Source organism: Typopeltis vanoorti, chromosome 2 (genome assembly GCF_054136105.1).
Source record: "Typopeltis vanoorti isolate ZY-2024b chromosome 2, IOZ_Tvanoo_1.0, whole genome shotgun sequence".
Classification (NCBI taxonomy): Eukaryota; Metazoa; Arthropoda; class Arachnida; order Uropygi; family Thelyphonidae; genus Typopeltis; species Typopeltis vanoorti.
The window spans coordinates 57,130,744-57,148,972 of record NC_143550.1 but is presented as its reverse complement, the minus strand read 5'-3'; the positions used below and the strand labels follow the sequence as shown (position 1 = coordinate 57,148,972).

The following is an 18,229-nucleotide window of genomic DNA, read 5'->3' as shown; positions in this document are numbered from 1 at the left end:
TGAGCATTAAGAAAGAAACATTGAGTAATATCCAGTGTTGATTGCAGAAAAAAATAGAAATAGGTTAGGTGATGATACAGGTTAAGAAGTTGGTAGATTTCTGTTCGAACGATGAAGTAAGTAGAGTTATGTTGTAAATGTATGAAAATTACATTGCCTATATGGCTAAGTTACTGCTATAAAAAGTAAAAAAAAAAGTTATAAATTTTTTAATGCTTTATTTCACTTTTATATTAATTCTTGTGACATGTAAAAACTCTCAACACATAATTTGCTTACTTCACACTACTCAGAGAGGACCTAAAAATTGTGTCTTGATAAGTGAATATGCTAAAAATGCTAGAAATGCACTGCGAGAAATTGATGAGGACAGGTAATGATGGACAGAGTTCAAGTTCAGGAGACGTATTGCAGATGTGGACAAAATATTTCAAAGAATGACTGATGTTAAGAAATATTCTGATAAGCTGGGACGTTTGGTCATCTGAATTTCTGGAATGTAAAGGTAGTAGAAAGGATTCAGAGATTAGCCACCAGAATGGCAAATGGTTTGTTTAGTGCATCCTGTTAAGGTAGACTCAAGGTTTGTAAGTTAGTAAGTTTAGCTGATACATGAAAAAAAGATGGTGTTAATAATTGGTGGATTTTTATATAGAGGAGATATTCATATATATTATCTTAATATTTATCCTACCATAGAGATGATCTCTGTTTCTAACAATTATTTTTTATTTATTTCCGAGTGTACCTATATATTTTTATATGCACAGGGGTTCACTCCAATTGGTGCAATGAGCTTAACTCTTTCTTTCAGAATCCAAATAATCACTGACTCAAGACCAAAACACAAAATAAACACATTTAATAAAAAAAACAATATATATACACTTCAAACAATATTACATAACTAACTACAAAGTAATTGGATCCATGGCCTTTTAAAAATAAACTTACACTTAAGACTAGACTAAACACTTTGTTTGCACAATCACAAAATGTTCATAGCCAGTTTCTTTCTCTGTCAAGGCCCTTTTCAATAGATATGACTCTATTCTTCATTTTTACAGGATCCTTTCTCATCACTTATGTAGCACACATTAATTCTTCCGAACTTAATTCTGTCTCTTTTCTTCAGTAGAAATAATAGTCAGATCCAGCGTCCTTAATACAGATGAAACTTCCTAATCAGGGTTTTCTGGAACATTCCTTTAGAACGTAAATAGCAAATTCTTCTTTTATTCACTAAATGCTTATTGACAGTCTTAACTCTTCCAATAAAAAAAACTTACTGTTCTACGATTCCCTTTTCGGAATCTACTATTAATCTTTCAGTTAGTGTTTCCTCCAATATTCCGTTTAAAACGCATATAGCAATATTTTCCTTTTATTCATCAATACTTATTCCACTTTGAAACTTAATAGTTCCACGATTCCTTTTTCGGAATATACTATTAATTTTCTTCCGACTGTCACTTAAAAAAAAATTCATGTTCCTCAGAATATAAATATCTGCCGGCCTGTGTTCTAAAAATCCTTCCGAACGCTCTCTTGTTTACAGCCATTACTCAGATACCCAACGCTTTCTTGTCAGCTGTCAATCACTCATCAAACTTCTCGGTGAGCATGCGCACTCCATGGCAAGCGAGAAACTAAGTACTGTATAATGGCTGACACGTTGTCTCCGTTAGCGACAAGAGAATGTCCTCATAAAACACAAAACTTAATATTTCAAACCATAATAAATTTGTTTAAAGTAACACATCTATTCAAATCCGGTAAGTACATTAAATTTTTAACTGCTTTACATATCACTTTTAACAAAACAATTTCCATAACGGGCACATCGCAAGTGCCGACAATGCGTGTTATGAAAACAAAACTAATAAACATACTAACATAAACAATACGTAAAAATATTCAGAATTTTAATTATGATTATTTTTACAATGGGATATGATAGAAACATAAGTTATGGGTTAAAAAACCCATAACTTGTGTTTCTGGAGTAGATGCTAAAGAAATTTGTCAGTGCATGCCTGGATGGGAGTGAGAAGAGAAGTTTACCTTTGAAAATTGTGTTAGTTGTGTGGTTAGGACTAGATATTTTTCTTCAGAGTGGTAAATGAGTGAAATAGAACAGAGTAATAAGTGCATTGTTGGTGAACAACTTGAAGGTGGGATGAGCTAGACATTTGTGTCGTTAATGCTTAGCCTGGCCTCCTACAGGCTAAGTAGGAGGCCAGGTCTTTGTTCCCTATGGTTGATGCCAGTGAAATATTAATGCCAAAATTTCTTTCTTTTGCAGCTGGTTAGTTACAAGGCATTAAGAGTTCTCAAAACTGTAAGAGAGGCACATATGGCTAGCATTATAACTTGTAATTGTAACATACTATACTTTTTTTTTTTTTTTTAATATATCTGATCCACACATGAAAGGCCACAAGACATATCACATTTTGCTTGAACAGCTGGGGTTGTAATCTTGGGGAAGGCAGAGCGTGGGCAGGGGACTTCCATATGACAGAAGTAGATGGGATGAAAGAGGAGGCACTGAAATTAGTTCAGTGAGTTTCAAGATGGGCAGGTTGTTGGTTAGCAGTGGTTCCTGTTTTAATGATTTTGGAGGAGAGTTGAGGAATAATAGTGGCCAATTCAGCAGAGCACTGTCCATGATAATATCAGTAGAAGAGACACAAGGCAGAAACTGAACATCTGAGGGAGAGAGGGTGGGGGGGGGGATTAAAGTGGGTATGTGAGAGAGAGGGATCATTAATTAGCCGGATTGCCCTCTTCTGGATAGAATCAAGTAATCTTAGGATTTTTGTGCACCACCCCCAAATATATGGAGCAATATTCCATGGCTGGGCAGATTTGGGTGTTGTATGCGAAAAGGTACACGAAGTTGTGGCTTCAAAGCTATGGTTGAAATGTGCTTGTGCCAGGAAAGATCAGAGGTGCAGGTCAGTCCAAGTAAAGAAATCTGATCGTGTGTATATCTCAGTATTGCTGTAGGTAAGGGAGAGGAATGTGAGCTCTTTCTTTTGAGAAATCAGACAGAATTGTGTTTTCATGGCTTTGAAGTGTATAAGGTTGTCCTTGCTCTACTGGGATATAGCTAGGAAATCTGAGTTTAGGTCCCTGGTTGTTGTAGATCTTGAGGATTCTAATACTTGAGCACTAACAGGTTTGTCTAATGAAAAGAAGGAATGGAGTGTACTGTTGTCAACAAAGCTATGGATAGGATTGGAAGTCTGTGAGAGCAGGTCATTTATATACAAGAGAAAGTGAGTGGGTGAAAGAACAGAGCTCTTGGGTACTCCTGCATTGGTAGGGAAATCTGAGGAGAGTAGACTGTCCACTGTGACAAGTAATGAGCAGCCAGTGAGAAAGTTGGCAATTCAGTCGCAGAGTGAGGATGGCAGTTTGTTAAGTACGCACCCCCTCTGCCAAACCCAATCAAATGCCTGTATATTGTTATATATTGCATCATTTATGAGTTAGTTTGTGATGTTACTGTTATAGTTTACAGTGTTTCCATGTTAAATGTAACTTAAATGTGTTTTCATTTTGCTCAATCTTGTACAAGTCTTTTCTCTAACAGAATGTTCCTCCTCCTACCACCCTTGTCCTTGTATCCTCTGGCACTACAATAGATCCAATTGGAATGACCTCCAGAATTTTTATTCCTCTTTAACATGGTTTGACTATTTTTTTCACTCACCTGATCGTAACATCTGCTGCAAATGAATCCTCATCCACTTTTCAAGCCCCCAGTTCAACTGAAAATGTATCAGAGTAGTCAAAGAAAATAATTCAGCTTACCACATATGGCTTGCATCAAAATCTCTAACTTCATGCTCTTATACCAAAGCATGCGACAAATGCAAATCAGTCATCAGCAGATCCAAATTTGATTTCATCAAGGCCAACAGCAGAAATCTTGCCTCCTGTCTAAATGGGAGCTGTGCCTTCTGGTCTCTTGCTAAGGCCATCAGATGCAACTTCTGCTTGCCTGTACTTCCACCTCTCTCGTCCTGATGGCATCACTGTTACTTCACCCAAAGATAAAACTGACCTCCTGTCGTCACTCATTTTCCTTGAACTCTTGTATAAATGACCAAAGGAAATCACATCCTATGATACTGGAATCCTAGCACCACATGCCTCTTATAGTTTTTCAACAAAAAAAAAAAAAGAAAAGAAAAAGAAATCAAAAGTACTAAATAACTTGGATACTAAAAAGTCTTCTGGTCCTGATGACATCTATCCAGTTGTCCTCAAACATTGTGATCCATAGCTAACACCCTTCCTGCATCATCTCTATAATTTATTATATATATATATATATATATATATATATATATATCTGGTACTTATCCCAATGCATGAAAGCAATCTCATATCCATCCTATTTCAAAAAAAAAAAAAAGTGGGGAGGACAATAGAAGTCAGCCTAGAAACTACCAACCAATTGCCATCAATAGCCACTCCTTCACTACTTGGAGGCCGACCGGTATGGATTCTGTCATTCAAGATTCACAGCTGACCTCATAGCTTACATCACCCACCACCAGGCACATACCATTAAGACTAGAACATCATTAATATAAAGAGCTGAGTTTAACATCTCTGATTTGATTTCAGGTTTATTGCCACTTTCCTTCATCTATATTCACTTATCATCTGTATGATTAGATGAAGAATAACAGTGGAGATAATATGCACCCTATAATTCCTCAGCTGTTGAAGAAAACATAAGCATATTCCTTTTTTTCTTCTGACCACTTTTCCTCATGTGGCACTTGTGGGTGGGGGAGGGGAAGTTGATGTATCTTAGATATGAAAATTTGTTTTGTATATGTATACAGAGAGAGAGAGAGAATCTTATTTTCATATATATATATATATGCATGCATACTCAACAAATACACTCATTCACTCACATATGGGGGAGTCGATTTCACCCAGCTGGCAAGTAGCTGCAGACTGGACCAGATAGAATATTTTTTTTTTTTTATTTAATAAAAAGTAACTTAGATTTTTCTGAAACTAAAGTTTCATTTTGCTCCTAATATCAGATAACATAAAATTGCTTAGTAGTCATAAAGCTACTCCATATCTCCAACCAGAGACCAATATAATTTCAATTAATGCTGAAGAGTAATTTTAAAAGCCATGCCTGATTTTTTTTATATTTTGGAAGTGAGGATATCAAAATATTTGGAACCAAATTTGATTGAGCTGAGAACATGTGGTAAAAGAATGGCATTGATAATGATGCTTAAATAAGAGCTGTAAAGCAAGAAAAATGAATCAAATGGAATATAAATTTTGAAAAGTAAAAATTTTTTAAAACCAAGAATTAAAGACCAAAAAGGAGCAAAAATTAGTGAAATATATACAGGACCAGCATCTTGACAGTAGTGCTGGATGTTTCGTCAGATGATACACAGTGCAAAGCTGACTATGAGCTGCTGTGTGGTTAAGATTACGCATTAAGAGGATCTTGTATTATTACTTGTCACTGTTTATTAAACTCTCAGGGGACCCTGTAACCCCTAGAGAGCGCGTCCCCTGGGTGGCGGATAGGGGAGCCCACCATGTGTGTGTGTGTGTACATGCACGTGCGTGTGTGTGTATATATATTTATGGTGGGGTGGTCTGAATATACTGAATAAGGACTCGTGGACCAACAGGGCCATAAGGGGCAATCATCTTGATTGTAAGGGAAGCGGCACTCCCATGGACCCCTAGCTGGATCTCCTCTCCTTCTTCTACTTTGAGGAAGACCCACTTACTTTAATCTTTCCTATAAGGCCTTATCAGCCAACTCTTCTTACTTTATGACCCTTGTGCTATTAGAGTACTCGAGGGCCATGGGATCTTTTCATTTCTGCCCTTACAACTATGTCCTCTCTATAAACCTCACTATATTTCTTCTATAATCTACCCTTTCCCCTTCAATATACCCTATTCCTCCTATGGGTTTAAATTCGGAAGAAGGCGAGTTCAGAAGCCTTAAAGTAGCAGCCCTACCACTGAACTATTCCATTGTCAGGCTAGTCCCCTGGCATGGAGAACATAACCATACTTGTAAGCTGACAGAAAAAGATAATCGGATTGAATCTATGGGAAACAACCCTGGAATGGAAAAGGGAAAACGAAAATGGAAACGACAAAATATAATACACATAGCAAACTGGAATGTAAGAGGAATAGCATATAAAGAAATAGAATTAGACCAGTTATTAAATGAAAGAAATTTTAAAATAGCAGTAATCACTGAAACAAAAAAGAAATTAAAAGGAACTATGAGAACTGAAAATTTTAATGTGATATCCAGTGGAGTCGACAGAGACCAAAGAGCACAAGCAGGAGTCATGATCTGGATTCATAACTCCCTTTTAAAACAGTTAAAACATTATAAATTATGGAATGAAAGAATAATAGAAGCTAGAATAAAAATAGATAGAGGCTATTTAACAATAATCAGTTTATATGCCCCAGAAGAAGGAAGAGAACAGGATAATATTGATTTTTATAATCAGCTACAAAACATATATAATAAAATAAATAAAAATGATTACATAATTTTAGCAGGAGACTTAAATGCAAGAATTGGAAACACGAAAATTAATAATAATATAGGAATACATGGAGAACACACTCTAAACAGAAATGGTAAAAAATTGATTGACTTTGTAGTTTATAATAACCTAAAAATAATGAATTCCTTCTATAAACATAAAGACATACATAAATATACTTGGGCAGCAAGAGGATGGAAATCAATATTAGATTACTTCATATTAAATGAAAAGACATCAAAATTTTCACTAGATGTTAGAGTTCACAGAGGATATGAAATAAGCAGTGACCACTTCCTTGTTAAAATAAAATTAAGATTACCACCTAAATGGCTACAAGTAACAAGAACAGAACGAAAAATTGAAACATTTGTTTATAAAACTAGACTACTGAATGACACAAATGTACAATGGCTATATGAACAAAGAATTAACCAGTATCTAGATAAAATAAAACAAAATGAAGAAATAGAAATAGAATGGCTTAATATAAAAACGATACTAAATGCAGCAGCAAATGAAAGCTTAGGAAAGACCAAAAAATTCAATAAAAGAAAAAAACTGAAGATCTGGGATGATACAATCAAAGAAATAATCAAAAAGAAAAAAGAAGCCTATCGCAAATGGTTAAGCAGTAAAAGATTAGAAGATGAAATAGAATATAAAAGAATAAGAGCCATAGCTAAAAGAGAAGTCAGAAAAAGACATAGAGAATCATGGAATAAATTTGTTTCTAATTTAGAACATGATTTATATAAAATAAGACCCAATGTATATAAGATTTTGAAACACCTAAATGCAGATACCAAAGAAAACATAAAATTAAACACTGAATTGAAATTAGAAGAATTTCTAAATTACTACACAGAACTGTGGACAGACAAATATTTTAAAAAAGACAACTGGCAAACAATTAACGAAAATGAAAAGGAAATAACTGAAGAAGAATTAGAAATCAGCCTGAAAGAAACAAGAATCGGAAAATCACCTGGAGAAGATAAGCTAGGTTCAGAACTATATAAATACGCAGGAACAAGATTCAAAGGAAGACTCTTATTATTTTTAAATAAAATTTACTCAACTGTTATCTCCCCAATAGAATGGAAAAAAGCAATTGTGATTCCTATCTTTAAGAAAGGTAATAGAGATGACCCTAAAAACTATAGAGGTATCTGTATACTAAATTCATGTTACAAAATATACAGCAGAATCTTAAATAACAAACTAATGAAATATTCCGAAAACTTTATTCTAGAGGTACAAAATGGATTTAGAAAAGGATGATCATGTATAGACCCAGCCTTCTGCCTAAAATTAATAATAGAGAAAAGAAGAGAATATAATTTAGAAACACATATTGCATTTATTGACTTTGAAAAAGCATTTGACAAAGTTAAAAGAAACATATTATTTAACATATTAAAAGAAAGACAAATACCAAATAATATCCTAAAAGCTGTCACAAGTATATATGAAAATAATCAAATACAAATAAGATTAAATCATGAGCTATCATATACAAGAGAGATAAACCAAGGGGTCTGACAGGGATGTCCCCTCTCAGCAACTCTTTTTAATATCTACTTAAATGAAATAATAATAAAATGGAGTAAAAATTTACATCAAGGAATTAAACTTTCACCTACAGTTAACTTAAACACTCTCCTCTTTGCAGACTACCAAATAATAATTACAAATTCTGAAGATAACTTACAGAAAGCTATTTTAAATCTAAATGAGATATCCAAAGATTATGGTATGATAATATCAACAGAAAAATCAAAAACTATGGCCTTTAAAGGACAAGATCCAGCAAGAACTAAAATAGTATTAGATAACAAGATCTTAGAACAGGTGAATTCATTTAACTACCTAGGATGTATGATCACTTATGAAAATGAAAAAGATATAAACATAAAAATTGCAAAATATTTAAAAATAACAGGAGTAATTAACTTTATATTTAAACCAAACCTAGTTCAAAAACAAACCAGGCTAAAAGTATACAATACATTAGCCCTACCAGTCTTAATGTATGGAAGCGAAATCTGGACAATAAAACAAAAAGACAAACAAAGATTAACAACAGCAGAAATGAAGTTTATGAGAAAAACTGCAAAGTATACCCTATTTGATCACAAAAGAAACGAAGATATTATGAAAGAATTAAACCAAGAACCAGTAATAGAAAAAATTAAAAAATATAAACATAGATGGATGGAACACGTTCAAAGAATGAAAACAGAAAGATTACCAAAACAAGCCTTAAAGTACAAGCCATTAGGAAAAAGAAAACCAGGACGTCCTCTTAAACGATTCAACGATGACTTCTAAGGCCGGAACAGGCCATACTAGGCCTAAATCCTTGATACGTATGATGATGAATGATGACTGTTTATTAAAATTATGTTAACCTTTTAACTTAGCTTCTGGTCAGAGATATGGAGTAGCTCCGTTTCCTATTAAGCTTTGCTTATTTTGTATTAATAAAAAGTAACTTTCTATACAAAATCTTTTTTTTTTAACTTATTCTGGTAACAGAAATTAATGTCTTGTTCTTCTTAACATTGATTTTAGGCCAAGTGGCCTGTTCCGGTCTCATGCCATCTCTTTCTTGGTCTTCCAATTCTTCTTTCCATTTATTTTGTATCTAGAAATTCATGCAATAAATTATATTTTCCAAAAAAAAGTGATTTTGTTGTTACTCTTCTTCCTATTATTATTTATTGACTTCTCCTTCTTGGAATAAACTCACACAAAGGAAATATTTTCAAACTACACTACCACTAATCGCTTTACAGATCTCCTATTGACTTATTTGGACAGACTAAAAGAAAGAAAAGGGAAGGGCTTGAGTGAGTACATTTTTTATGTGGTGAGTAGGATTTTGCATAATTTGTTGAGCCCTGTATATAAATATGATTACCTTTTCTCAGCGTGGTTCTATTTTTCATGCATGTGATTTTCTGTTAGGTTCATCAAGTAAGCTTGAATCAAGTACTAAATCAGCAGGCATATGTTTTATTTTACGTAAGAATTCTTTTACCTACATCTTCTAATGTAAAGGTAAGAATAAAAATATAGATCAATATAACTGATTTACATTGTTTAAAATTTTTTTAAAAGTGATGTGTTAGTATTGATTTGTTTTTCTAATTAGTTCTAAAAAGCATTCTTACATTATAAGAAAGCCATGGAAAAAGGAACATTTGATGGATGTAATGCAAGAAATAGGAAGTTTGTTTTTTCTAGCAGTGAAACATTTTTTTAATTGTTGATATATTATATACAAAATCCTTTTTTTACTCTATATTTTAGCCTTTATAAGACCTCACTTGGACTGATGTTTGTAGGTCTGGTCTCTTGGTTTCCATTGTGATTCTGATACAGTGGAGAGAAAACACAATGGAGAGTGTTAAAAATGATATCAGTATTGTGGAATACTGATTATGAAGACAGATTGAGAATTGTAGACTGCAGACACTAAGCAAAGAGAAGAAAGAGGGGTGATATGATTGAAACTTCTGAAAGGGTCATACAAGATTTCAGTTAATGGAATTTTTCATTTTATAGAGGGCAGGGAAAGTACAAGAGGGCATCCTTGGAAGTAGAGAATGAATTCTGCTAAGAAGGAGGTGAGGGCTAGATTTTTTTTTCTCTCACAGGGCGGTGTGTGATTGGAATGGATTGCCATTGGACGTGGTATATGCAAGCAGTGTGAATGAATTTAAGAATAAGTATGATAGCTGGTGTGTGTGTGTGTGTGTGTAGTATGAGGCCTTGCTCGGTGAGTTTCTGACTCCCTGGAGGTTTCTCTTAATAATAATAATAATTTTATCTGCAGATATTAAACTGAGGTAGTTGTACATTATTGAAGTTTAAATAGTGATTAAAGAGAACAGTGACCAAATGGAACCTAATATTGTTTTATAAGGACATCAGTCAAAAGAAACAATTTTTTTATACTAAAGTTCATCCCATATTTTTTTTAGAGATGCCTGTCAATTATGTTGTGAACTCATAGGGTATAAAGAATAATGAAGATGGATCTCTGTCTGTATATATTACTGTGTATATAATTATTTCTTCCTGTGGTGGGTGAGAATATTTGATTTTCAAATGTTCAACAATGATTATTTAATTATTTCTTCCTGTGGTGGGTGAGAATGTTTGATTTTCAAATGTTCAGCAATGAAGCTCAAAAAAAGATATCCTGCATACTATAAGTTGAAGAAATCAGACCTAGAAGATTATTCTGACTCATTACTAATTTGCCTTGTTTTGCATGCCTCTGATAAACTTCAGTAAATAATGCAAGTCTTTAAATTATGCATTGAAAGGAAGCATTTTTTTACACTCCTGTTGCTTTCTTTAGAGGGTAGAGCTGTTTTCTCTACTTATTAACTCTGTAGATGCCAATTTGACTGAGATTTTAGCCTCATTAACAGAGAAAAGGAATTGTTGACTTGCAGCAGTAGTTACTGTTAATTCCCAAACACTGAATTATAGATATTTTTATAAATATTAAAAAATAAAACAGATTTTTGTGTAACAGATAAAAATCACCAATATAGATTTACATTCGTGATTTTTATCTGTTTTTGTTATATTTTTTCTTAGAAAATTAGCATTCTTTAGTATATTAGTGTTTCATGTTTTTATAACAAGAATATGAACCCTTTTTTAAATAAAGTTGTGAAGCTTTTACACTGGCCTAACCTGAAACTGAATTAACAGCAAAAGTTTGAGTGATTCTCATTTTATGTAAATATTCAAAATAGTTTTTTAACCCTACAATGCTCTCTGGGGTGATGCATTACCCAAGGTGTCTCCATTTTCTTCTACACATTAGTCGCAGATGTGCACAGCGCTTCCCCAACCCAGCTTTATTCTAACCAACAATCGTTCTCCACATCAGTGAGTGAGTGAGTGTAGTTCATGAAGTACGTGTCGTTCTGTGAGATTGTTGGGGTGATAGCATACCCCAGTGAGCATTAGTGTGTGTGTGTGTTAAATGTGTTAGACACCACGGTTATTTCTATGACTGTCAATGATGAATGTTTTGAAGATCTCATTAATACTGTTTTGAACGAAACCCTCCCTCCTGATTATGAAATTGAATACGATAGTGACAATAATGAACATGATGAAGAAGACCATGTTGAGTGTGATCCTGATTATGCATCTGAACAAAGTGCTTCAGAAGATGAAGATGACATTGGTCATGATTCTGGTCCTGTAAGTGGTCTTCTAATTCTCGTAGAAAGGCTTAGACGTTGGTTAAACATGCTTATTAAATAATTTAAGGAATTTGCAACATACACAGGATATAAATTAAATTAAACTTTAATTTATATGAGAAACAATAGCTTCCTTCTTCGTCCTCATTTACTGTGTGTAGTGCCTGCGTGCACGTGTCTTTATTTTAAGTTCCTGTGAAGATGGCAACATGACGTTGCCAAAATATTGGAAATATAAATTAAAGTTTAATTTAATTTATATCCAGTGTACATTGTAAATTCCTTAAATTATTTAATAAGCAAGTGGTCTTCTAATCCAGAATGACTTCTCGTAACATAGTTTCGAGAATTCCTGAGTGACAGGGTGAAGCAAAAAAAGTGGAAAATGAGACTGAGGCCTGGGACATTTTCTTTACAAAGGAAATGATTGATATGATTGTGAAACATACGAGTAAATTTGTGACAGAAAGTGTCATATACTGCAGATAAGAAGTTCACAGGTTCAACCGACGACATTGAAAATAGAGCCCTAATCGGACTTTTGTACATTTCCAGTCAACAAAAAGACAACCATCTAAATACAAAAGAAATGTGGTCTCCTTTTGGTGCATCAATTTATCGTGCTGTTATAAGCAAATTGTGATTCTTGATAAACTGTCTTTGTTTCAATGACAAAGATCTTAGGGACTGCGAGGATAAATTTGCACCTATAAGAGTTCTATGGGAGAAATTCATTTGCCACTGCACTGCATCATACACTCCTCATGAATACTGTACTATTGACGAACAGCTCTTGTCTTTTAGGGGAAATTGTCCTTTCCATGTCTACATTCCCAGTAAACCTGACAAATACGGAATGAAAATAGTTTGTATGTGTGATACTAGAACATTCTACATGCTCACAGCTATCCCATACGTTGGGAAAGAGAATCGTGGACCAAATCCATTGCTGCTCCCTATGTACTATGTAAAAGTTCTATCTAAAGCAATCCATGGAACAAAGTGAAACATAACCATGGATAACTGGTTTGCTTCTATTTCTCTAGTAGAAACGATGTTCAAAGATGTTCATGACCTTACCATAGTAGGTACACTTAGAAAGAACAAACCAAAAATTCCTGCATCATTTCAGCCTAATAAGAAGAAAGAAGTGCTGGCTTCACAGTTCGCTTTTGACCAAGAAAAGACATTAGTATCATTTTGTCCAAAGAAGGGGGAAGTCTGTGCTCATGCTATCAACACTGCATAGTGACAAGAAAGTTGATTGAGGTCTCTAAGAAACCAGAAGTTATACTTTTGTATAACAACACGAAAGATGGTGTTGACAATTTCGACCAGATGGCTCACAACTATACAACAAGCCGCAAAACCAGAAGATGGCCTCTGTACTATTTTTATGGGATGCTGGATCAAGCAGGAATCAACTCACAGATAATTCTCCAGTCAGCAACTAAGAAAAAGATGATTAGGCACCAATACTATTAGAATTTGGGCTTGAATCTTGCGACACCACACATGAAAAGGAGACTGGCTCAGCCACTGTCTAGAGAACTTACGAATATCATAAAGAAAGTTCTGAACATCCAAGGCAATTAAGACACCAATGCTGGTCCTGCTGAGGGACTCCCCAGAACCAAAAGCGAAGAAGTAAGCTAGATGTCAGATCTGTCCACGAGCAGGATCGGAAAACAAAAGTCTGTTGTTCAGTATGTGACATTTTTGTGTGTGTGAATCACGGGAAAGACATTTGTGATGAATGTGCTAGAAAGAATTAACGTTCTACATGGTTTATAAACTGATTTTGTTTTAGTCTTCTTTAAACTTTTATTAGATTTACCAACTACAAATCATTCACATGGTAGAAAAATGTTTTATTTTTGTGTAATGTAATATATTACTAAAGCAAACATCAATTATTGACACTCATTGTTGTTTTGTGTAAATAAGTTTGTCATTTGAAATCTAACAACACATTTGCACAAGAAAAATTAGGATATATTCATTTTTTTTATGTTTTCGTTAGAAAGTATGACACTTGGTAAACATTAGTAAAAATTTAAAATTGCATAATGTTGTGTTTTATTTTCCCCTTTTAAAATATCATAGTAGGTAAAATCTGTTAATAGCTTAGGCTATCTGAACACAATAACAGTTTCAATTACCTATAGTGGAGGGAGGGGGGAAAGAAATGTCATGGGGTGACAACATACCCCAGATGAGCAGTGATGATGTCCAAAAAAGGGTGAGTAGTCCATGGTTAATATTACTTCTCTAGCATGTGGCACCCATTTTTAATTGGTAAACCAGTCACATTTATTTTGTATTTCTGGTTTTTTTTTTTTTTTTTTTAATCACTTGTTTCACACACTGACAATGTACTGTTAGTTTCAGTATGAAATATCTCTGCATTTCATTAAAGTTTATTACTGTGGTTTTGTTATTTCATTGTGAGAACAAGAATGCTTGCCTTGCTGAAAAAAAACTTGAGGATGTTGAAATTGAATTAAACTCTGAAATCACAAAATTAAACCAGATCGTTAGACAGATAATACAGGAATTACAGAAAGTTGAGAGGTGTTTAAAGGAACATGGGGAGGACAAGAAAATTAAGCAGCAAAATAAGAAATAATAAACCATGGAATCAGGTAAGATAACATGTAATGAAAATCAATTAGTAAAGTCGATTATAAAAAGAAAGATATTATTTGGTATGGTAACTCTGTCATAAAACATTCCATTCATGACTAGGTTACTGAAGTTTTCTTGGAGCAAAAATTAAAAATATAACAAACATAATTTAAAAGCAAAGCAAAAGAGATTGTAATTCTAGTAGGTATGTATGACTTAATTAATGAAAGGTTTGTTGAACAAAGCAAAAGTGAAGAGTGAGAAAGGGAAAATTGTATGTTATCTATATACAGGTATCCCTCGATTAACGCGGTTAATTAATCCCTCGATGTTACCGCATATATCAAAATTGCATTAATCAAATCTAATAATCAATGGTAAAAATTACAATTCGTCCATGATCGATTACTGTATTAATAATTCGTTTTATCGTTTAGGAAAGATAAAAAAATGAATGCAAAGTAAATGTTTAATAAATACTTGTACCTATTATTTACTGCAATTTTTTTATCAAAAGAAGTTATCAAAAGTTGTTCGAACAGTTTTAGTTTTTTTCTTATCGGCATAAATTCTACGATAACAAGCAAAATGACTCTCCAGACCTTAGCAAAAAAGCAATAAAATATAAAGAAAAAAACACTGCATATATAATACATGATGGTACAAATTAAGTGAATATTGAATCCTACATTTTTTCATAGCCGAATATGGAAACTACAAGAGTTTCGTGCCGAATATATAGAAACTGAAAGTTTTGGCAGATGCAAGCATAAGCAAACTTATGGGCAACTCGTAGTAAAGTGAAGTAAGCTCCAGATTCCTTTCCTTAGTATTTTCCATAATGTAAAGCACATCTCCTAGAGGACATGTATGATAAATAAGACTTTGGCTCTCTATTTCAGTAATTCATGATGGTTTATTTATTTTCAGTAAATAAACCATCATGAATTACTGAAATAGAGAGCCAAAGTCTTATTTATCATATAAAACTTTGGACAAAGAATAAAAAATAAAAAACTAAACCATACTATACTGACATCGGAGGTCACGGTATCTCTCAGATACAGTTTACTGTCAAATATCACAAACCTTTACATAACATGTGTTAAATTAAACTGAAAGCAAAAAACAGCGAAATATCACTTGTAACATATGAATGCACAGCTACTCAAGCTATACACTTAATTGTGTAAGAATATTTATATTAAACATTTTGCATGTATCTGTCAGATCAGCTGCAAGCTCCGCAGGGTTAAAGGCGTATTAATCAAAACTCTTGCGGCGTATATCAAGGGATTGCCGCATTTAATTTCACCGTGTTAAGCAAGGGATACCTATATAATAAAAATGAATTAAGAATTAGAAGGGCTGTGATGGCAAATGATCTGATGCATAGCTGGGTAGAAGGAATGAATTCAAGTTTTTTGATGTTTGGAGTGAGTTTTGAGGGAAGAATAGATTTGTAAAAGAGGGACATCCTACACTTGAATGTGTTTCATATCAGAGGTCTTGAGAAATTATTAATTGGTATGAAGACCTAACAGAGAGTCAGGGAAACTATGATGGGAGTAATGGTAAGAATCTATGTGTAAGAGCAACAATGTTATATAACTATGTTAATAATAGGAATGTGCATTATCATGGAAATGATTATGAGGAAAGAACAATTTTGTGTTCATCCAGTTTGGACTTATCAAATATGTGCAAGAATGTCTGCATAAGTTATCCAACTATTTCCCCCTCCCTGTGGAGGGAACTGCCCAATGATAATACTGTCCCTTTTCATTCTTCCTGTCTTTCTTTGCTTTTCTTCCCATATTCTCCTGTGTCTTTTTTTTTTTACTGCCCTTTCTTCCAGACCACCACCACCACTAGGATCCAACACCCTGCTGCTGTGTTTTTCGTACAGTACGACCCGTGGACATCCAGAAAGGGGGATCTTACAATGGTAGTCTTACACTACTTTGATCTCTGTTTTGGCTAGTGGGCTTGTCTGGAAGGGTCAACGGTGTTATAGTAAGCTTCTCACCCCATAGTCCAAGGTCAGGATGTAAGGTATGCTGTTGTGCTTGTGTAGCATCCAGGGGTGGCCTTGGTGTTCCACTCTCGAGCATAGTCATTACTTGCTGGTCACTGGATATCCATGTGTGGCTCTGTGGTAGGTTAGAAGCTCTGGTGCTGAACCAATAACTCCTTCAGCATGAATTCTTCATCCCCCAAACATTTTAGGGACCCTAATAAAATCCCAACCAAGTACTGATACCATAGATACAGAGTTTGGTAACTTAAGTACAAAATAAAAGATATATGATACTAGCATAATTGTACTGGTGTTTTTGATTATCCATGCAACAGATGAAAAGCCAATAGTGAAAATGTCACCCTTTTTCATTCAGAAGGGTTTAGAAGGATGGGTAGGACCTTCCAAAACTGTTAAGAAATTATGTTCTGGTGATATCCTTGTGGAAACATCTTGTCAGCAACATTCCGAGAAACTACTGAGAGCAACATCAGTGGGTGGAATTCCAGTCACATTAACATTTCATAAAACACTCAATTCTTGTAGAGGAATGATATCAGAATGGAATCTCCTTGATGTTCCTGATGAGATATGTACAGAGCTTAAAGATCAGGGAGTGATGGGTGTGAGATGCATCCTGATACATAGGGATGGTTACCTGGTTCCAACCAGGAATATCATCCTTACTTTTGATACACCTAAACTTCCAACATCTCTAAAAGCAGGGTATCTCAACTGTCTGTTAGAGTGTACATTTCTAATTTGCTAACATGCTTTAAATGTCAGAAATATGGGCATGCCCAAACTGCCAGTCATGGTTCTGCCACCTTTGCCCGATGTTGTAGTAAAAAGCATGATTACAAATCTTGGTCTGCAAAAAAATCTAAATGTATCGACTGTCAGGGAGATCATCCAGCTCACTTTCATTCATGTCAGAAGTGGAAAGATGAAAAAGATTAAAACATCAAAAAATTAAAACAGAACAAAACATGTCATATCAGGATTCAAAAAGAAAGTTAGCCAATGCCACCACCACACATACTCTGAGAAGTAACAATTAAGAATGTCAACAGCAACTCAAGTGGATTTGACAGTAGATGTGCAACTGTTTGTTAATGATGCAAAGATAGGCAAGGTAATCAGCAATGCAGCTGATATGCAGTACTTGCAGAATGATTTGATTTAGCTGGAATTGTGGACATGAAATGCTGTCAATTTCCTTGACTGATCAAAGAAGCATCATCAGCAGCTTTCTTCACTCCACTGCTGGACAAATGCCTCTCTATGCTGCTTCCATTTTGGCCAGTGTTGTACATCTGTCCACCGTAAATGTCTAACAACTTATCTCATCATCCCATCTTATGAGTCTGGCTGGTTTCTGATAACCAATTATAGGTGTGGCCATTCTTTTTTTTCTTTGTCCTTCTGTTTTCAGACATTCTCATCAAATGCCCTGCCCAGTGCCATTTGTTGCATTTTAGTACTAATACAGTGCCCATTATTATCATCATTTGCTTCCATATCAAAGTATTATGCTTTTTATCTAACCGGGCTATTCCCAAAACTCTTTCCATCTTTTTATGTGTTTTCAATTTCTCTAGGTGTTTTTTTTTAAAGTCAGATTACAAGTTTCATTACGTAGGTCATTGTTGGGAGTATGCACTGGTTGTAGATTTTTTTCTTTTTTAGGCAGTTTGGTAAATTGCTTTTAAATATCTCTATAATGGTTTAAAACTTTCCATCCTGCTGTTATT

The 18,229-nt window shown here is 34.2% G+C and overlaps 1 protein-coding gene across 4 annotated transcripts in view; it reads left to right on the top strand.

Moving 5' to 3' along the window:
* The window catches only part of LOC150109060 (uncharacterized), a 339,899-nt gene that overhangs the window by 239,195 nt on the left and 82,475 nt on the right, over positions 1 to 18,229 (top strand). For all 4 annotated transcript variants that reach the window (XM_090405164.1, XM_090405171.1, XM_090405179.1 and 1 more), the window contains exon 12: positions 9,561 to 9,653. In XM_090405164.1, coding sequence (XP_090261290.1) covers positions 9,561 to 9,653 — 93 coding nt within the window. The remainder of the gene's footprint in view (positions 1 to 9,560; positions 9,654 to 18,229) is intronic.